The 15474-nt window shown below is 34.8% G+C and overlaps 2 protein-coding genes across 3 annotated transcripts in view; one reads left to right on the top strand and one right to left on the bottom strand.

Annotated features, from left to right (window-relative positions):
• The window catches only part of kif26ba (kinesin family member 26Ba), a 90700-nt gene extending 89030 nt beyond the window's left edge, over positions 1 to 1670 (bottom strand). Inside the window, exons 1-2 of one of the 2 annotated variants that reach the window (XM_042773641.1) lie at positions 1154 to 1670; positions 546 to 935 (exon numbers count right to left, since the gene is read on the bottom strand). In XM_042773641.1, the coding sequence (XP_042629575.1) occupies positions 546 to 935; positions 1154 to 1210 (447 nt within the window). In that variant the 5' untranslated portion in view covers positions 1211 to 1670. The remainder of the gene's footprint in view (positions 1 to 545; positions 936 to 1153) is intronic. The other variant, XM_042773639.1, reaches the window with a different exon arrangement.
• A 3265-nt stretch (positions 1671 to 4935) lies between these two features.
• Positions 4936 to 14659, top strand: hnrnpua (heterogeneous nuclear ribonucleoprotein Ua). Its single transcript, XM_042773637.1, has 14 exons — positions 4936 to 5533; positions 7207 to 7321; positions 8164 to 8237; positions 8449 to 8588; positions 8672 to 8771; positions 8868 to 8980; positions 9740 to 10003; positions 10078 to 10197; positions 10269 to 10397; positions 10563 to 10731; positions 11605 to 11883; positions 12061 to 12314; positions 12433 to 12528; positions 12682 to 14659. Exons 1-14 carry the CDS (start codon positions 5095 to 5097, stop codon positions 12730 to 12732), a joined length of 2343 nt encoding a protein of 780 aa, XP_042629571.1. The 5' UTR covers positions 4936 to 5094; the 3' UTR covers positions 12733 to 14659.
• The last annotated feature ends 815 nt before the right edge of the window (positions 14660 to 15474 follow it).

Below are 15474 nucleotides of genomic sequence, written 5' to 3'. Positions count from 1 at the left end.
CCACCAATGCCACATCATTGTATGACGTGTTTCTTAAACAATGTTTCACTTTACAGTCTTCTTAAATCAAAGCAAAAAGCTAATAGTCAGTAATAAATTTCGCCCACTTTGGCCAGTTCCATCATGATCTCAGACTCCTGGAAGCGCACTGTAATAATAGCGATAGAGGAACAGCAACACGCTGCAGTGCCTTGTATGTTCAGCACTCCGCCCCTCATAGACAACACTTCTGTGTGTTTTCAAATACAGTTTAATGCAAAACTGCTATTTTTTTTTTCTTTCTCTTTATATATTTTATTGTTTATTTTGTAAGTTGCGATGTGTTTTGAAGGGAATTAGTAGCAGAGCACGACAAAATCAAATTTAATTCTAGTTTGAAATCTTCACGTTGTGGATTTCTTGGTTACTCCAAGATTTATATCCCAAATTACGCACTGCAAATACCGGAGTTCATGTATAACACTTCAGCATGGATGTTTCTGCATGACGCATTGTCAAAAACTGATTTCAGAATTTGCATGTGACTGTCTCATGCACAAGCCTACCTTGCTAGAGTAGGGTCCGGGAATGAGTAGTTTTAATGCCTGTCTCTTCAGCTCCACCAGCCGAGCGTTGCAGTTCTCGCACCAGATGCCCCGATCAGAACCAGGTGAGCTCCCGCTACCCGAGGCTGGAGAGCCAGTGCCGAACCCTGGAGATCCGCCTAGAGAACCGGGCGAACCGGTGCTGATTCCGGGCGATATAGTAACAGGTGAGCCCGAGAAAGAGCCCGGGGATGATATTCCTGATCCGGGGGAAGGGGTTCCAGAGGACCCGGGCATGGAGCCCGCACCTTCAGGGACCGGGCGACTGGCGCTCCGGGACTCTTCATAAGCCTTTCGGTACCAGGTTTCAGGAGAGAATGATGCTGACTTCGTAGGGGATGAATCGGTCATCTGCAAGAAATTATAGTTCAGGGATGAAAAGCAGTGATTGTAACATTAATGTCTGGGTTACAAATATGGTAAATGTGAAAAAGTGTGCAAAGTGGTTTATTATTTTGCATATTGAGTTTGACATTAAATTAGATTTTCTTCACTTTAAGATAATTTATTGTTCTGAATACGCACATAACTTTACATAAAAAAGCTATAATAAACATAATAAATCTTACCCCATATTTTCTACTCCTGGTCCCAGATCTGTCTTTATTTCCTGTTAGAGAGGTCATGATAAAGCCTGATAGAGAGGGACTGATGAAATAACTGTGCTCCCTGTTACATCCACAATCAAAAGATCCAAAAATCAATCTCTGGTCAGTTCAGTATCCCTTCTGAAGTCCAGTCTCAGCGACTAGTACCATGCAGAATTCTATCCATCTTCCACAGTGGAATATAAATAACAGATGGTCCAATCTGAAATGTCCAGCAGTGGATAATCCAGTTCTTTCTTATGCTCTCTGATATTCTGAATCCATGTGCAGTGCTTTAGATTTCACAGCACCCCGGCACAGGCGCATTTTCCCATGCATATGGACTTGTGTGAAGCACAGGCTGACAGGAGATCAGGCTGTTGGAGGACTGATCTCTGCGCTGCTCTCACTCCAGAGGAGCGCACACATCTGTCTCTGGGTAGATTGGCCACGCCCCCTCCGCGCCTCTCAGCGAATAGCATGTCCGCGATCTACTGACTGACATGTGGGAGTGTACTGTTGTCCCCACGCTAAACTAAACTACTAGTTTCTTTATTAAAAGTCAATTTCGATTTTATTGTCGAATTGTCGGAAATTATACCAGTGTTGTTCTGTTAGCAGTTCGTCTCACGCAACAAAAATGGTATTGAACTAAATATCAACTATATGTTTATCTACGTATTTTTTATTTATATGTGCAGATTTATAATAAATAATAATGACAACATTAGCCTAATCTAACTTACGTGGTTACTCAAAAACGTGTATAAACTACATAAATGTAAACACACACACACATTTTTTATTACGACCATTTACGATTTAAAAACGCGAATCAATCGAAATTTCAATACAATGAATGAGATTAAACTGTTTTGGACCATAATATTAGCAATATGTAAAAAAAAAAAATCAAATTTAAATTGGTATAATATTATTTGTAATATTAATATTATAATAATTATTAATGATATTAATATTATTATAATATTAATATCATGATATTAAAATATTATAAAGTGTTCCAGGTCAAATGCTCAATTGTCAAATGCTCAAAAATCTGCTTACACTGCTGCAAACATGTCATTTGAACCACTGAAGTATATACATTTATTATGAAACCAACAACAAACATGTGCAATATCATTTTGCAATATTTGGCAGTATTTCTTAATTGACCAAACCTTGCTGAATTGGCATGAAAACAAATGATCAGTATTGTTTTGGTTGTATTGTTAGTAGGAATTTGAAGGGACATTTTGTAAGCATGGGAAAGTAGCGCCACCTACTGCTGACACATCTTAAATGAACACTCCCAATTATAACCCACAGCTTTACACGAGACTCTAAACAGTAAGAAATTAGCAAACGACCATTAGTTTTTAGTAAAATGAAACAGTACTGCTTTATCGTAAATACTTAAGATAAAGATACACAGACCTATATAACCTTAGCATAAACAAAAAGAAACTGTCATAAACCTAAAAGCTCAATATTGCTCAGATTAGTTGTTAATCTATCCTTGGACCACTGAATATTCACCTCTACTTTATGATTCATAAATAAGCACATACAAACAGAAAAGGCTGAGATGGTTATTGTAGCCTTTTCCAGTTTTTACAATATTGTACACAATACTTCATGAACTATTTTGGGTTTCTCAGATTACAGAAAAAATATATTTAGTTGCACACAATTCTCTGAGAGTTATGCATTTTATTGTTGTGTAAGGTATAACGTAAATGCAGAAAACAAATTTCTAAATATATTGTTTAACTGTAATAAAATAACAGTGTTTTCTGATCAGATCATTTTTAAAAAAGCATAGGATTTCATGAAATGCCACCAACACGCAAATTTCATTCTGTAAAGTCCATCATAAGTCATGTGCTTCTCTGGTCAGTATACAGGGGGCAGTTCTGTTCCCGGTCTCTCCCTACACAGACGCACTCATGGGGCACAGGTTAATTAGGAAAAAAATGAGCTGCAAGAATATGCAACCCCTTCACTAAATCTGTGATATCAGAGTCTGCTAATGAAACTGAAAGAAGAAAGACACCACACACTGACTTTATAATGAAGCTCTCAGACACACAACTGGCCTTAGAAACCTGCTTCATTAATAGGGAGAATGATTCATCAGTCTATGATACACCCTCTCAGTCTTGCACACATTCTCCACTTTAAAGCCTATTTGAATGATTATGAATAGGGTAAAATATCATATTGTGTAATTTTTGCCTATAACTATATAATAAGGAATGAGTATTTGGGCATTATGAACACCATTAATGATGTATACCATGGGTAAAGAATCAAAATAACATGTACAGTATATTATTTATTATGGTAACTGAGATGATTTTGTTTATGATATCTTGATCCTAACTCTATAAAACTACTTATATATTCAATCTATTCATGCCGTCAGCCATCATCAAGTGTCATCAAAGGTCATCATGCTCACAAAGTCCTTGTGGAGAATGACATTTTTATCAGGATCAACAGCTGCAGACAGCATTTCATCTATCTCTTCCTGTGTGAAGGGCTCTCCTTCGGAAGACAGAGAAAATAAAAACTTCACTTGACGTCTTTGTGGGTTCTTTGTATTGTTAAAGTTAATGACAAATGCATTGCACATCGATTTCAAAATATCAGAAGCCTATCCTAAAATACAAACCACTACTTTCAAAATTCATACACTGACATACCTCCTTGTGTTAAATATTTGGTCAGTTCCTCTGGTTCCAAGTGGCCTTTTTTCTGTTAATCTGACACCTTTAAAAAGAGATAACAGCACCATTACATTAAATCATTCCATTGGTCTAAGGTCTTCATCTTTATATCCAGTTTAAGGTTTTTGACTTTTTTTTTTTCTTTTTCTCTGTAGGTAAATTCAAACAACAAAAGAAGAATAACAAAAATGTTTAAGTGTCAGAGCATTATGCACCTTAAAAGCCTGAAGGAGCAGGTCTTCTGTAATAGGACGGAACCTGCAATAAAATTGTCACCAATACTGGACTTTTAAATCAAAAACGTGTAAAGTGGTTCATCTATGTTTCACAGCTTAAAAAACTTCACAGAATTTCTTTTTAGCATATTTTTTGGGCATATCGTATCTTGACCCTTGGATGTTTTCAGGTGTACAATTGGAAACAATTGGAAATAATAGTTGTAAACTGATTTTTAGATGTGCATTCACACTAACAAGGTGGCCAGTGTTATTTTAGAATTATTTTTATTTAAATTATTTCTAATATTTTGAATTAACTTTTATTTTTTATGTTTTTGCTTTAAATTCATTTTGTTTTAGTATTTTTATATATTTATTAATGTTAATATATATATATATATATATATATATATATATATATATATATATATATATATATATATAAAACAAAAGTCATAAGAATTGCAATTTATGCAAAATTATGTAGACCCACTCTAGCAATGTTGATATCGTATACTCTTTTTTGTGCTTTCGTGGCACTGAAAAAAATATACTACAATATTAAATAAGTATTATTTAATATTTTTATATATATTATTATTATATAGGCTTATATATTATTATATAGTTCATTATATTTACACACGGTAGCCTATATATACTATTTGAATTATCAGTAGGCCTACTGTATATTCAGATATGTTTATTATAATTTTCTGAACATATGAAAAGTGACTATAATTAACTGAATACCGATGTTTTCTCTTAGTGATATTTACGGTAGTATGTGCATGTGTTATGTGTATTACGGTAGATTATATAAGGCTCAACTAGCCCTTTCTGCGAAGACTGCTGCCCATCAGTGACCGCGTCGAGCGTCTCCGGACAGTCCGCTCATAACCTGCTCTTCCAGTTCATATTTCATACATTTGGGGTATAACATCTAAAGATAAAGGATCGAAACGGCAAGATGAGCTCAATGAATGTGAAGAAGCTGAAAGTAAACGAGCTGAAGGACGAGCTGAAGAAGAGGAGTCTGTCCGATAAAGGGCTGAAGGCTGAGCTGATGGCGCGGCTGCAGGCCGCTCTGGATCAGGAGGCGCTGTCCACCAACGGTTCTGAAGGGCAGCACGGAGATGGAGACGGCCTCGGGTACATGGGCGATGAAGACCTTGAGGAAGATCTCGCTGAAGAGAACATGGAGGCTGAGGAGGAGGAGGAGGAGGAGGAGGAGGAGGATGGCGATAACGCGGAGGCTGAGGAGCAGCAGGATGATGACATGGAGGAGGACGCCGGGGTAGAGATGGATAAGTCAGACGAAGATGAAGATGTCCTGCTCAAAGAAGATGATGAAGAGATGGAGAAATTTGATGAGGATGGTGTGGCTCTCGACATGGGCCCTGGCGAGGGTGAGATTACATGATGAAGCTTGTGCGATTCATATTTTATATATCCGGGCTGCCAGAATAATTCATCCTGACAGCAGAGAGCACAGGGTTTGATGGCATTCTCCGGAGCTGGTGCCATTGGTGTCCCATTTGTGTTCCTTTGACTTACTACTCATGCAATTAACAGAATACTAAACTTATTCACATTACAGTCATGTTATTTAATAGATTTAATTGATGCAAAATAAATAAATAAATATAAAGACAAACATTTATTTATTTTAATGTATTTAATTGATTTGTTTAATTTTTAATTTTAATCTATTTGTATCTCAAACTTTGATATAATATTTCCATATTTATTGGCTACAAATTAAAATCTACTACTTCTATATTTATGGTCAGCTATACTATTTCTAGTTTTTAATCACAAATGGCAAATTCCAAACCCCTTAATTGCACAAATTGAAGGGCACAAAATTAGTAGGGACAAAACAAAACCCACTAGATTTAACTTTATAAAGTGTTTCATTAATTAATGAATGAATAAATAAATGTTAAAAAAATAAAAATAAAAATAAATAATAAGCTGAAATATTAATGTTTATATATGATGTAAATAAAATAAAAGCATATTAAATTAAAAGATGATATCTACTTCTATATTTATGGTGAGCTGTGATATTACTGTTTTTAAAGCATGTAGATAAAAAGCTTGTGTAGATGTTATACAGTATATCAAATTAAACAAGAAAATCTGCTGTTTAAGAAGATACTAGTCTTGTTCTGTCAGGATTTGCATAAAACATTTTCTTATCAGTTTATATGATACTGATTCAAATCAAATGATGTAAAAATGTAAAATCCTGAAATTTTCTGGCACGAATAGGAGCGTTTCCTGAGAATGACCCTTAATAGTGTACGTTGGTGTTTATTGGTTGAGCAGTAGGTTCTCAGGATCACTGAGCTGAATTGGGATGCTAAAGTGGAGATACGAAGGACAAAAGCTCCAGATGGAGTCTGTGTGTAATGATCTCAGTTCATTTCTTCCTTTAGCAGGTGCTATCACCTCCTGGGGTAATGTGGGGTCAGGGGTTTGAACTTAGTATCTTTTGAACTAGCAGCCTAGATCTGTAACCATTAAGCTGTGCCACTATTAAATCAATGTTGTCATTAAATGACAATTATACTGAATTCCTATAAAAGACTAATTATTATCCATATTAATCTTAAAAATGCTTCGGAAATGATGGATTTGTGAGTGATGTATGGCAGTTTGCATATTCATGTTTTTCATTTTCTAATCATTTTTGTTTTGTCATGCACAAGTTGCATACATAGGGAAAGAGGTGCTTGTGAGTTTAGCCCATCAACAAATGTGCCTTCATTATTTGCACACACCTTTCTTCAAGATGCATGCAATGTGAATCTGAAAATGTGTGTTACTTAGCTCAAAATCTTGGCAACAACCTTTTGTTTGTACCCATATAAGTACTGCAGTGTACAAACCACACTGTAAGGCATTGGCTTATAATAAGGCTTATAATTTAATACACCTTTCTTTTAAAATACTGGTCATTGCACAACCGAAATAACTAGAAATCCTCCAGTAATTATCTGGACCATCATGTTACATCATGATGGGTCCTGCAGGGAGGTACGCCTCCTTATGTTTTATTGTTTTATTTCCAAAGGGGATGCGGACAAAGACAAGAATGATGAACAGAAGAATAAGAAGGGTGTAAAGAGACGCCGAGATGAACATGGAAGGGGCTACTTTGAATTTATTGAAGAAAGCAAATACAGCCGGTAAGAAATGTGCAGTCGGCCTCTGGTACTCCTGAGGTTCCGCTGCACCTTAAAGATTTATGAGCAGTTTTGGCAGTAAAGAGCCAAATCTGACATGCTGTTCCTCATCAGTGCAAAGAAACACACATTTTTACTGACCGTCTTTAATCACTTTACGCCTATAATAAGGGCATCTCTGTCATGGTATTTCTCTGTCAGTGGTATTTTACCTTAGGAATCTTGTTTCTAGGTCAAAGCTTGGGCTGTTAAAGGATGAAAAGTGTTTATCTGAGAATATTGCAAGGGTATTGATGCAGGTCCAGAAATCACACTTCCTTTTCTATACATATTTTCGTATTCTGTATCAGATATGTTCCTTAGAAAGTATGACTAAAGTAATCTGGTGTATTTTTTTGTGTGTGTTTGTCATGATGTTTATTTGAATTTAAATATGTATTCAATGATTATTGATGATGTGTTGTATTTTCCCAGGTACTGTATGTAACCACAAATATATAATATATACCACTATATATATATATATATGACAAAAACTGATTTCAATAGATTTTCATTGTGAAATAATAATAATGTTAAATAAATAAATAAGTCACAATTTTTCAGAAAAAAGTGTTTTACCTTTAAAATATTTTAAAATTAAGTCTTAAATAAATTATTATATTTTAACTAGTTTATGTACATGTAAATACTGTATATATATATAAGTTTAAAAGATGTTTCACACCTGCACATTTTCTCAGTTGGAACATGTTTAAGATCCAAGAGGAACTCAGTGGGATCTTATAATGGCACAAAACTGAATTTGATTCAATTTCATAGTTGTTTTTTGATGGTTCCCTCAGGGCAAAGTCTCCCCAGCCTCCACTGGAGGAAGAGGACGAAGAGTTTGATGACACAACTGTATGTTTGGACACCTGTATGTATGATAATCTCATATAAATACTGCTCAAATATCAGCTAAATAGTAAATGTGGAATTTTTCATAGCATAACATGCAGAATATATGAAATGTTCAGTGAGGTTATTAAAAAGTTTAGAGTAGAATATTTGTTCCTCTAAACTTTGGACACATGATGCTGCCACTCTATAGCTTTAGAAATAAGGCATTTGTCTCTTATTTTCCTCAGACAACTGTGACCTGCACTTCAAGGTGTCCCGGGATCGGTACAGCGCCTCCTCTCTCACCATGGAGAGCTTTGCATACCTGTGGGCCGGGGGACGAGCGTCTTATGGTGTGGCAAAAGGAAAAGCCTGCTTTGAAATGAAGGTGAGAGCATTGCTTTTTTATGGTTGCTATTTATAGTTGCCCTATCATGCCCTCAGCCTTATTCTTGCATATCTTTGCACCAGATTATTGAGAAGATTCCTGTTAAACACATTTCCAGTAAAGGAATTGAGATTCATGATGTCCTGGTGGGTTGGTCACTGGTCAACAGCTCTCTTTTACTAGGTGAGGGTCTTTGATTTGTTAAATGAATTTATTGGAGTTGATCTAAGAAAATAATGAAACATCATTTGAGTGTTTCTTTGCATTACATATTCACAGGGGAGGAAGCGCACTCATATGGCTTTTCATCTAAGGCCAAGAAAACCAGCAACGGTTTGACAGAGGACTTTGGGGAGGCTTTTGATGAGAATGATGTTGTCGGTTGCTTTATTGTAAGTATCTATGTGCTTCCTCATCCACAGTGAGTTTTAAATCTCTGCAATTACTCATTTTGACCACTAAGTGGTGCCATGTATTCTAACTGTTCAAGTTTAGAGTCAGGTTTTTTTAAAGAAATTAGTAATTTTTTATTCGACAAGGATGCATTAAATTAATCAAAAGTGACAGTAAAGACATTTAAAATGTTACAAAAAAAATATTTCAAATAAATGCTGTTTTTTGCACTTCGTATTTATCAAAGAAACCTAAAAAAAATGTATCATGGTTTCCACAAACATATTAAGCAGCACAGCTGTTTTCAACATTAATAACAAAAAATGTTTCTTGAGCAGAAAATCGGCATATTTGATCGATTTCTGAATGATCATGTGACTGAAGACTGGAGTAATGATGCTGAAAATTCAGCCATCACAGGAATAAATTACATTTTAAAATAGAATAGAAAACATTTATTTTAAATTCTAAAAATATTTCACAATAAACGCAGTGTGTGTGTCTTAAATGAATAACTTTAAAAATAAGACTTACACAGATATTTGAAATTGTATTTTATTTTGTATATATATATTTGTAGATATTAGTTTGTGTGTATAAATAAAGTATTATAAATTTATACAATATTTCAATGTTTCAAAACCCAATTTAAAACGTTTAGTTTTCAATATTGTGAAATTAAATGTTCAGCAAGTGTGGCGAGTCTGTGTACTTTGCCCACAGTACAGTATATCATGGTTGCTCTGTTTATTTGGCAGAACTTTGATGGTGAAGAAGTGGAAATTTCCTACTCCAAGAATGGACAGGATCTGGGAACAGCTTTCAGAGTTAGTAAGGATGAGCTGGAGGGAAAGCACTTCTTCCCTCACGTCCTCTGCCACAACTGTGCGGTTGAGTTCAACTTCGGCCAGTGTCAAACCCCGTTTTTCCCCCAACCTGAAGGCTTTAGTTTCCTGCAGCAGATCAATGTTTGCGATCGCATCAGAGGACCAAAGGGGCCCGAGACCAAAGAGGACTGTGAGGTTGGTTTTACAGCCAAGCAGAACTCATATCATCATTAAAAAGCCTTATCTAAATCTGCTGTAAATCTTCCCAGGTCATTGTCATGGTTGGACTGCCTGGATCTGGAAAAACGGAATGGGTTACAAAGCACACACAAGCCAACCCTGGAAAATACAACATTCTTGGAACAAACACAATCACAGAGAAAATGATGGTGAGTGCTGACATAAGACAAATGTTCATTCAACATAACATATTCAGTGGTATTTTTCTGTTGAAATTCAGATTTCCAGTTTGAAGCGACAGATGAAGGATGTCACAAAGCTCGCAGCGATATCACAGCGTGCTCCCCTCTTCCTCGGGAAATTCATCGAGATCGCTGCACGTAAAAAACGCAACTACATTCTTGACCAGGTGACTACATAGAATCTAAAGTTTACAAATACTCATCAATATCACAGCATATACTAATCTCTCTTGAAATGTTACTCTTATTACATTTATTTTTCATGTTACATGTTCAGCGCGTTATCAGTATAACATCTGATGGAAATACTGACCAAAATACTCTCCATTTAGACTAATATATCAGCACCAGCCCAAAGAAGGAAAATGTGCCTGTTTGCCGGTTTCCAGCGTAAAGCAGTGGTAGTCTGTCCGACAGATGAGGAATATATACAGAGGACTCAGAAAAAGGCAGAAACAGATGGCAAAGATGTACCTGAACATGCAGTCCTGAAAATGAAGGGTAAAATCCTTTTCTTAAGCCATACTTGATCTGAGATGTGTGCAACAATGTTATTTTAGTATTATTTACGTACTAGTATGGTGTTTACAAAGTTTCAATAAGCTATAGTAAGTTTTTGGTCATGTGCCATATAGAGAGAAATGAATTTTAACATATATTATAGTATATGAATTTTAACATTTGTTATAGTCTGAGAGAGAGAGCAGTTGTAGTTTTAGTAGAGAGAGTTTCAGTTTTTTTTAGTAATTAAAACAAATTTTATAAAACTTGGTATATTTTGATTTTAGTTTTACTAATTTTAGTAACTTCAAAACTTATTTTATTTAAATTAGTAGCCAGGACAATGTTTCTATTTCTGTAAGGTTTTTTTTTTTCATCTAATATTTAATTTAATTTTTTTAATCCTTGTTTTTGTTTGATTTTTAGCAATTCTAGTTGCAAAGGCAAAATTTCAGTTTTTAATTTTTATGTAATCTATTTTAGTTTACGTTACATTTTTCATCTAATATTTTATTTTATTATTTTGTTTTATTTAATTTTTATCTTAAATTTATTTTTATTTCAGATTCAGTTACTTCAATTTAAACTTATTATTAAACTTATTACTTGCCGAGGCAAATTTTAAATTTCATGTTTTTCATCCAATTTGCTTTTCATTATTTTGGGTTAAGGTTATTATTGTGTAGTTCATTTTATAAATGCATTATTCCTAGAAGCTTTTTTTCCAGCTGTATTCCTAGAAGTATTTTATTTTATTTTATTTTATTTTACAAGTGTAAAAGTTTTAGTTATACTTTTAATTTTAGTTAACAATATAAACACTGGTGTGCAATTCACAAAACTCCCAAAATGCCACACTATAATGTTTTGCAGGAATATACACGTTGCCTGTAGAAGGTCAGTGCTTCAGTGAAGTGCTTTATGTGGAGCTGCAGAAGGAAGAAGCTACCAAACTTCTTGAACAGTACAAAGAGGAGAGCAAAAAGTCCCTTCCTCCTGAGAAGAAGCCCAACCAGGGAGGTGTTCAACCAAAGAGGGGAGGCACTCGGGGACGAGGAGGCAAAAATCTGTTCAACCGTGGAGGAGGAGGAGGCCAGGGTCAGAGGGGAGGACGAGGAGGCAACTTTCAAAACCGAGGCAACTTTAGGGGTGGTACGCCGTTTCAGATGAACTAAATATTTATTTTTATTCATTATATACTTATTTGTATAGAGGAACATTAAAGACACCATAAAGCAGCACTTCCCGAATGTGACATACTCTAGAGTGAATCAGAATATTGAGCAGGAAGTCATGTATAAATGATCAATAATTCAGATTGTCTGACAGTGCCTGGACCTCGTGGTGGGTTCAGCAGACCACCGAGAGGCTTCCTTCCTCCCCCTGCCTTCCGAGGAGGCTTCAGCCGGGGCAGTTTCAACCGGGGCAGTTTCAACCGTGGCGGTGGGATGCCTAACAGAAGTGGTGCCCCCAGGCCGGGACCTGGACGTGGTAATATGGTTAACATGGGCAACAGAGGAGGAGCCATGAACAGGGGCAACATGGGACGAGGGGGAGGAGCCAACCGGGGCAACTTCAACCAGGTGAGAGATGGGAATCAGTTTAATGTGGAAATAAACCTTCTGAAATCTTCAAATATTAAAACAATACTAAAATGTGACCCAAATGCGAACCAGGATCTTAAATCTGCTGTTTCCACAGAAATTCAGGGGCCGAGGAGGAAATAATCGAGGTTTTAAAAACGGAAACTTTAGCATGAACAAAGCACAAGCTTTCAACCAGAGCTGGCAACAAGGGGTAAGTCTCTCAGAAAAATATTTGATATAATTTATGTAATAATGCATAATTTAGACATTTTTATATTTAGAATTGGCAGACACTATTAATGGAAATCCAGGTTTCATTCTTTAATTCTTTGTCTTCATCTTTTTGTATCTTTGTCTTCATCAGTTCTGGAATCAGAAGCCATGGAGTCAACAGTACCATCCTGGATATTACTGAACAGCTGTGATGGACTGATATCATATATAAAGAACATCAGCTTTAAATTCCGAAGTCAAACCTTCATTTGATCTAATGTCCTTTTGTTTTTGTACAGATTTTAATAGGACATTCCATACTGGGAGCTTTCAGAGCTTTACAGGTTTCCTGTTACAGTTTTTTAAATGAATATTTTAGGTTTGTCTTTGACCGCAGGTTTGTATGACAACGCGGTTCAATTCAGGAATCTCAGTATAACTTCAGGGTGGGATGTTTGTGTTTGAAATACTTTCAGGGTTCTGGATTTTATTTTTAATTAGACTCGTGTGAATCTTCGTGTAGCAGTAAAGCTCTGTAATGTAAGAATAGTATTGTTGAAGCACTTTGCAGTTATATGAAGGATATTTGTCCTGCTGCAATAATATTTATAGTTAAAAGAACATGAAACATGTATGAAATTTGAGGGAAGACTTTTGCAGACCATATATTTAAAGAAAAGGAACTGAAATAACTGGAAATGATAACTATAGTTACATAATAATTGTGTGATTTTTTTTTTAAAAATATCTTCAGTCCATTGGAAAGCAGTCCATAGCCTGTACAAAAATGAAGAAGGTGCTAAACAGTCTGTACCTGTAAGTCAAAGCAATGCCTGTTGTTTTGTCATCCACTTGTCAGTTGAAACACTGCAGTCCAGTTCTACGTGTTTTTTTTTTTTCAGTGTTGTTTCAATGCATTTGAGGACAAGCAAAGCATTGTTAAATCATCAGATTTTGAACATTTAATATTTTTTCTGTAAGGAGCAATAAACAGCATTTTTGATTATTTGCCTCTTAAAAAAAAAAAAAAAAAAGAAAGACATTTTTGCGGGTTTCAGGATAATATGTTATGTTTCATTTATTTTACAAGTGCATTAAGAGCTTTTTTCCAGCTGTATTTCTTAAAAATGTAATGTATTACTTTATTTTCTTATTTTATTTTGAAATGTGGCTTACTGCTCCTTAAAGATTTTAACTTAATTTAAGTTGAATTTCATAATATATTTGGTCTTTTTGTAAATTATTTTTTAAAAGTGTCTGCGTCTTTAATATAACCTTAGATGTGACCCCAATTTTTGCAGACCTGTGAAAATTTGTAGTTTGCTTCAAAATAATAGCAATTAAATAACACTACTAGAATTTTGCACTATATCATCTTACACATGAAATGGTGATAATACAATTATTTCATAATAGTTTCATCTTTATAGTAAAGCTCTAAAAAGGATGCCAGGATGGACTGATTTTCTAATGCTTTAACTGAAAATGTATAATTATTGTAACTGCAAACAAATGCAAACATTAACACAATTATAACACGTCTGAAGGTTTCTTTCTCTTATCTATAATTCCCACAGCAAATGCTTTTGCCTAGCCATTCAATTTAACCAATAGGTTGATTACTTGTTCTCTAGTGACTGAAATATGCATCTATATTGTTTTTCTTTTTCTTTTAGAATTGCAGATAATCTCATGTTTCAGTATTGTTAAGATGTCCTCTATGTTTCCAGACAAATATGATGCAGTGACAAATATGTTTTACCTATATTGGCTAAAGAAACAGTAGATATTCGGAACATATTATTTTATTACTTTAAAAGTATTGCTGTTTTGTACTTGAAAACGATTAATGGCATGTGTTGTAGGAAATGAAGGTGACTTTAACTGAAGCTTGTTTTGATGTTGTATTTGTTCATGTTTAAGGTATTTGATCAGGTAACAAATATAGTATTTAAATTATAAAACTTTGTAATATAGACCTTTTTCCTTCTTTCTTTTTATACCTTGCAATGTTTTTTTTTTTTATTTTACCTTAATCAGATGAGAAGAAAAAGACCAAATGAGTATCTTATTCCATGTATTCTCTTGGAAATACATTGTTTTTAAATGCTAATAAAGTTTTAAGATAATAACTGGTTTACATTTGCATATCTATCTATCTATCTATCTATCTATCTATCTATCTATCTATCTATCTATCTATCTATCTATCTATCTATCTATCTATCTATCTATCTATCTATCTATCATATTAGGCACATTGACTGTTGCAATAAACTGAAGCCAATAAAGGACTAAGCTAAATTTCAGAAACTATCCTATAGTCATATTCATGCAGAAATATAACACTCAAGTCCGTCTGGGACTATTTAACTCTCTGTTTATGTATAGCTCTGCCACATGAACGAGATGTAGTTACAGTGAAACTGAATATATTCATGCCAAGCTATTTGCTGAGTCGAGCACAACCCCTTTGAAAAGAGATTTCACATTTCATGCCTGTTTGTAAAATCTGCAACAACAGTATAATTAAAAAAAAAAGATCATTTAGTGTCCTATTATGTCTTTAAATACTTGATATGTATTTATACGTAGTGGTCTGTAATCAATTAGATGTTGAACTTTTATTTTGAAACAAAACTATTGGAATTGACTCGCTTCCTACTAGAGCCAGGCGGGCAAACAGTGACAAATACACAAAATATATACCTCCAGAGGGCGCAAGGCGGCCCAAAAAAAAACCCAAACCCCTATTAACGCCCATGCAAATCTCAGAACATAATAGTTTTTCCTTATTTACACAATGTTAATTACATTAAATCAACTAATTTTGACCGAACATGCCAATTAAAATATGCAATACAACAATCTCTGTAACATGATTATAAAGCGCCTAATCGGGTAACCGTCTACTATTATGATTGGTCCATCCTAATAGCGCGGA

This window comes from Cyprinus carpio, chromosome A17 (genome assembly GCF_018340385.1).
Source record: "Cyprinus carpio isolate SPL01 chromosome A17, ASM1834038v1, whole genome shotgun sequence".
In the NCBI taxonomy this organism is placed as follows: Eukaryota; Metazoa; Chordata; class Actinopteri; order Cypriniformes; family Cyprinidae; genus Cyprinus; species Cyprinus carpio.
This window is presented reverse-complemented; position numbering and strand designations above follow the sequence as displayed.

Bases quoted from the DNA above. Each gene is read 5' to 3' on its own strand.
- hnrnpua (XM_042773637.1), top strand. From the start codon at position 5,095: ATGAGCTCAATGAATGTGAAGAAGCTGAAAGTAAACGAGCTGAAGGAC. The intron at 11,884-12,060 runs GTACGCCGTTTC...ATTGTCTGACAG, and splicing joins CCGAGGCAACTTTAGGGGTG to TGCCTGGACCTCGTGGTGGG. The intron at 12,529-12,681 runs GTAAGTCTCTCA...TGTCTTCATCAG, and splicing joins ACCAGAGCTGGCAACAAGGG to TTCTGGAATCAGAAGCCATG.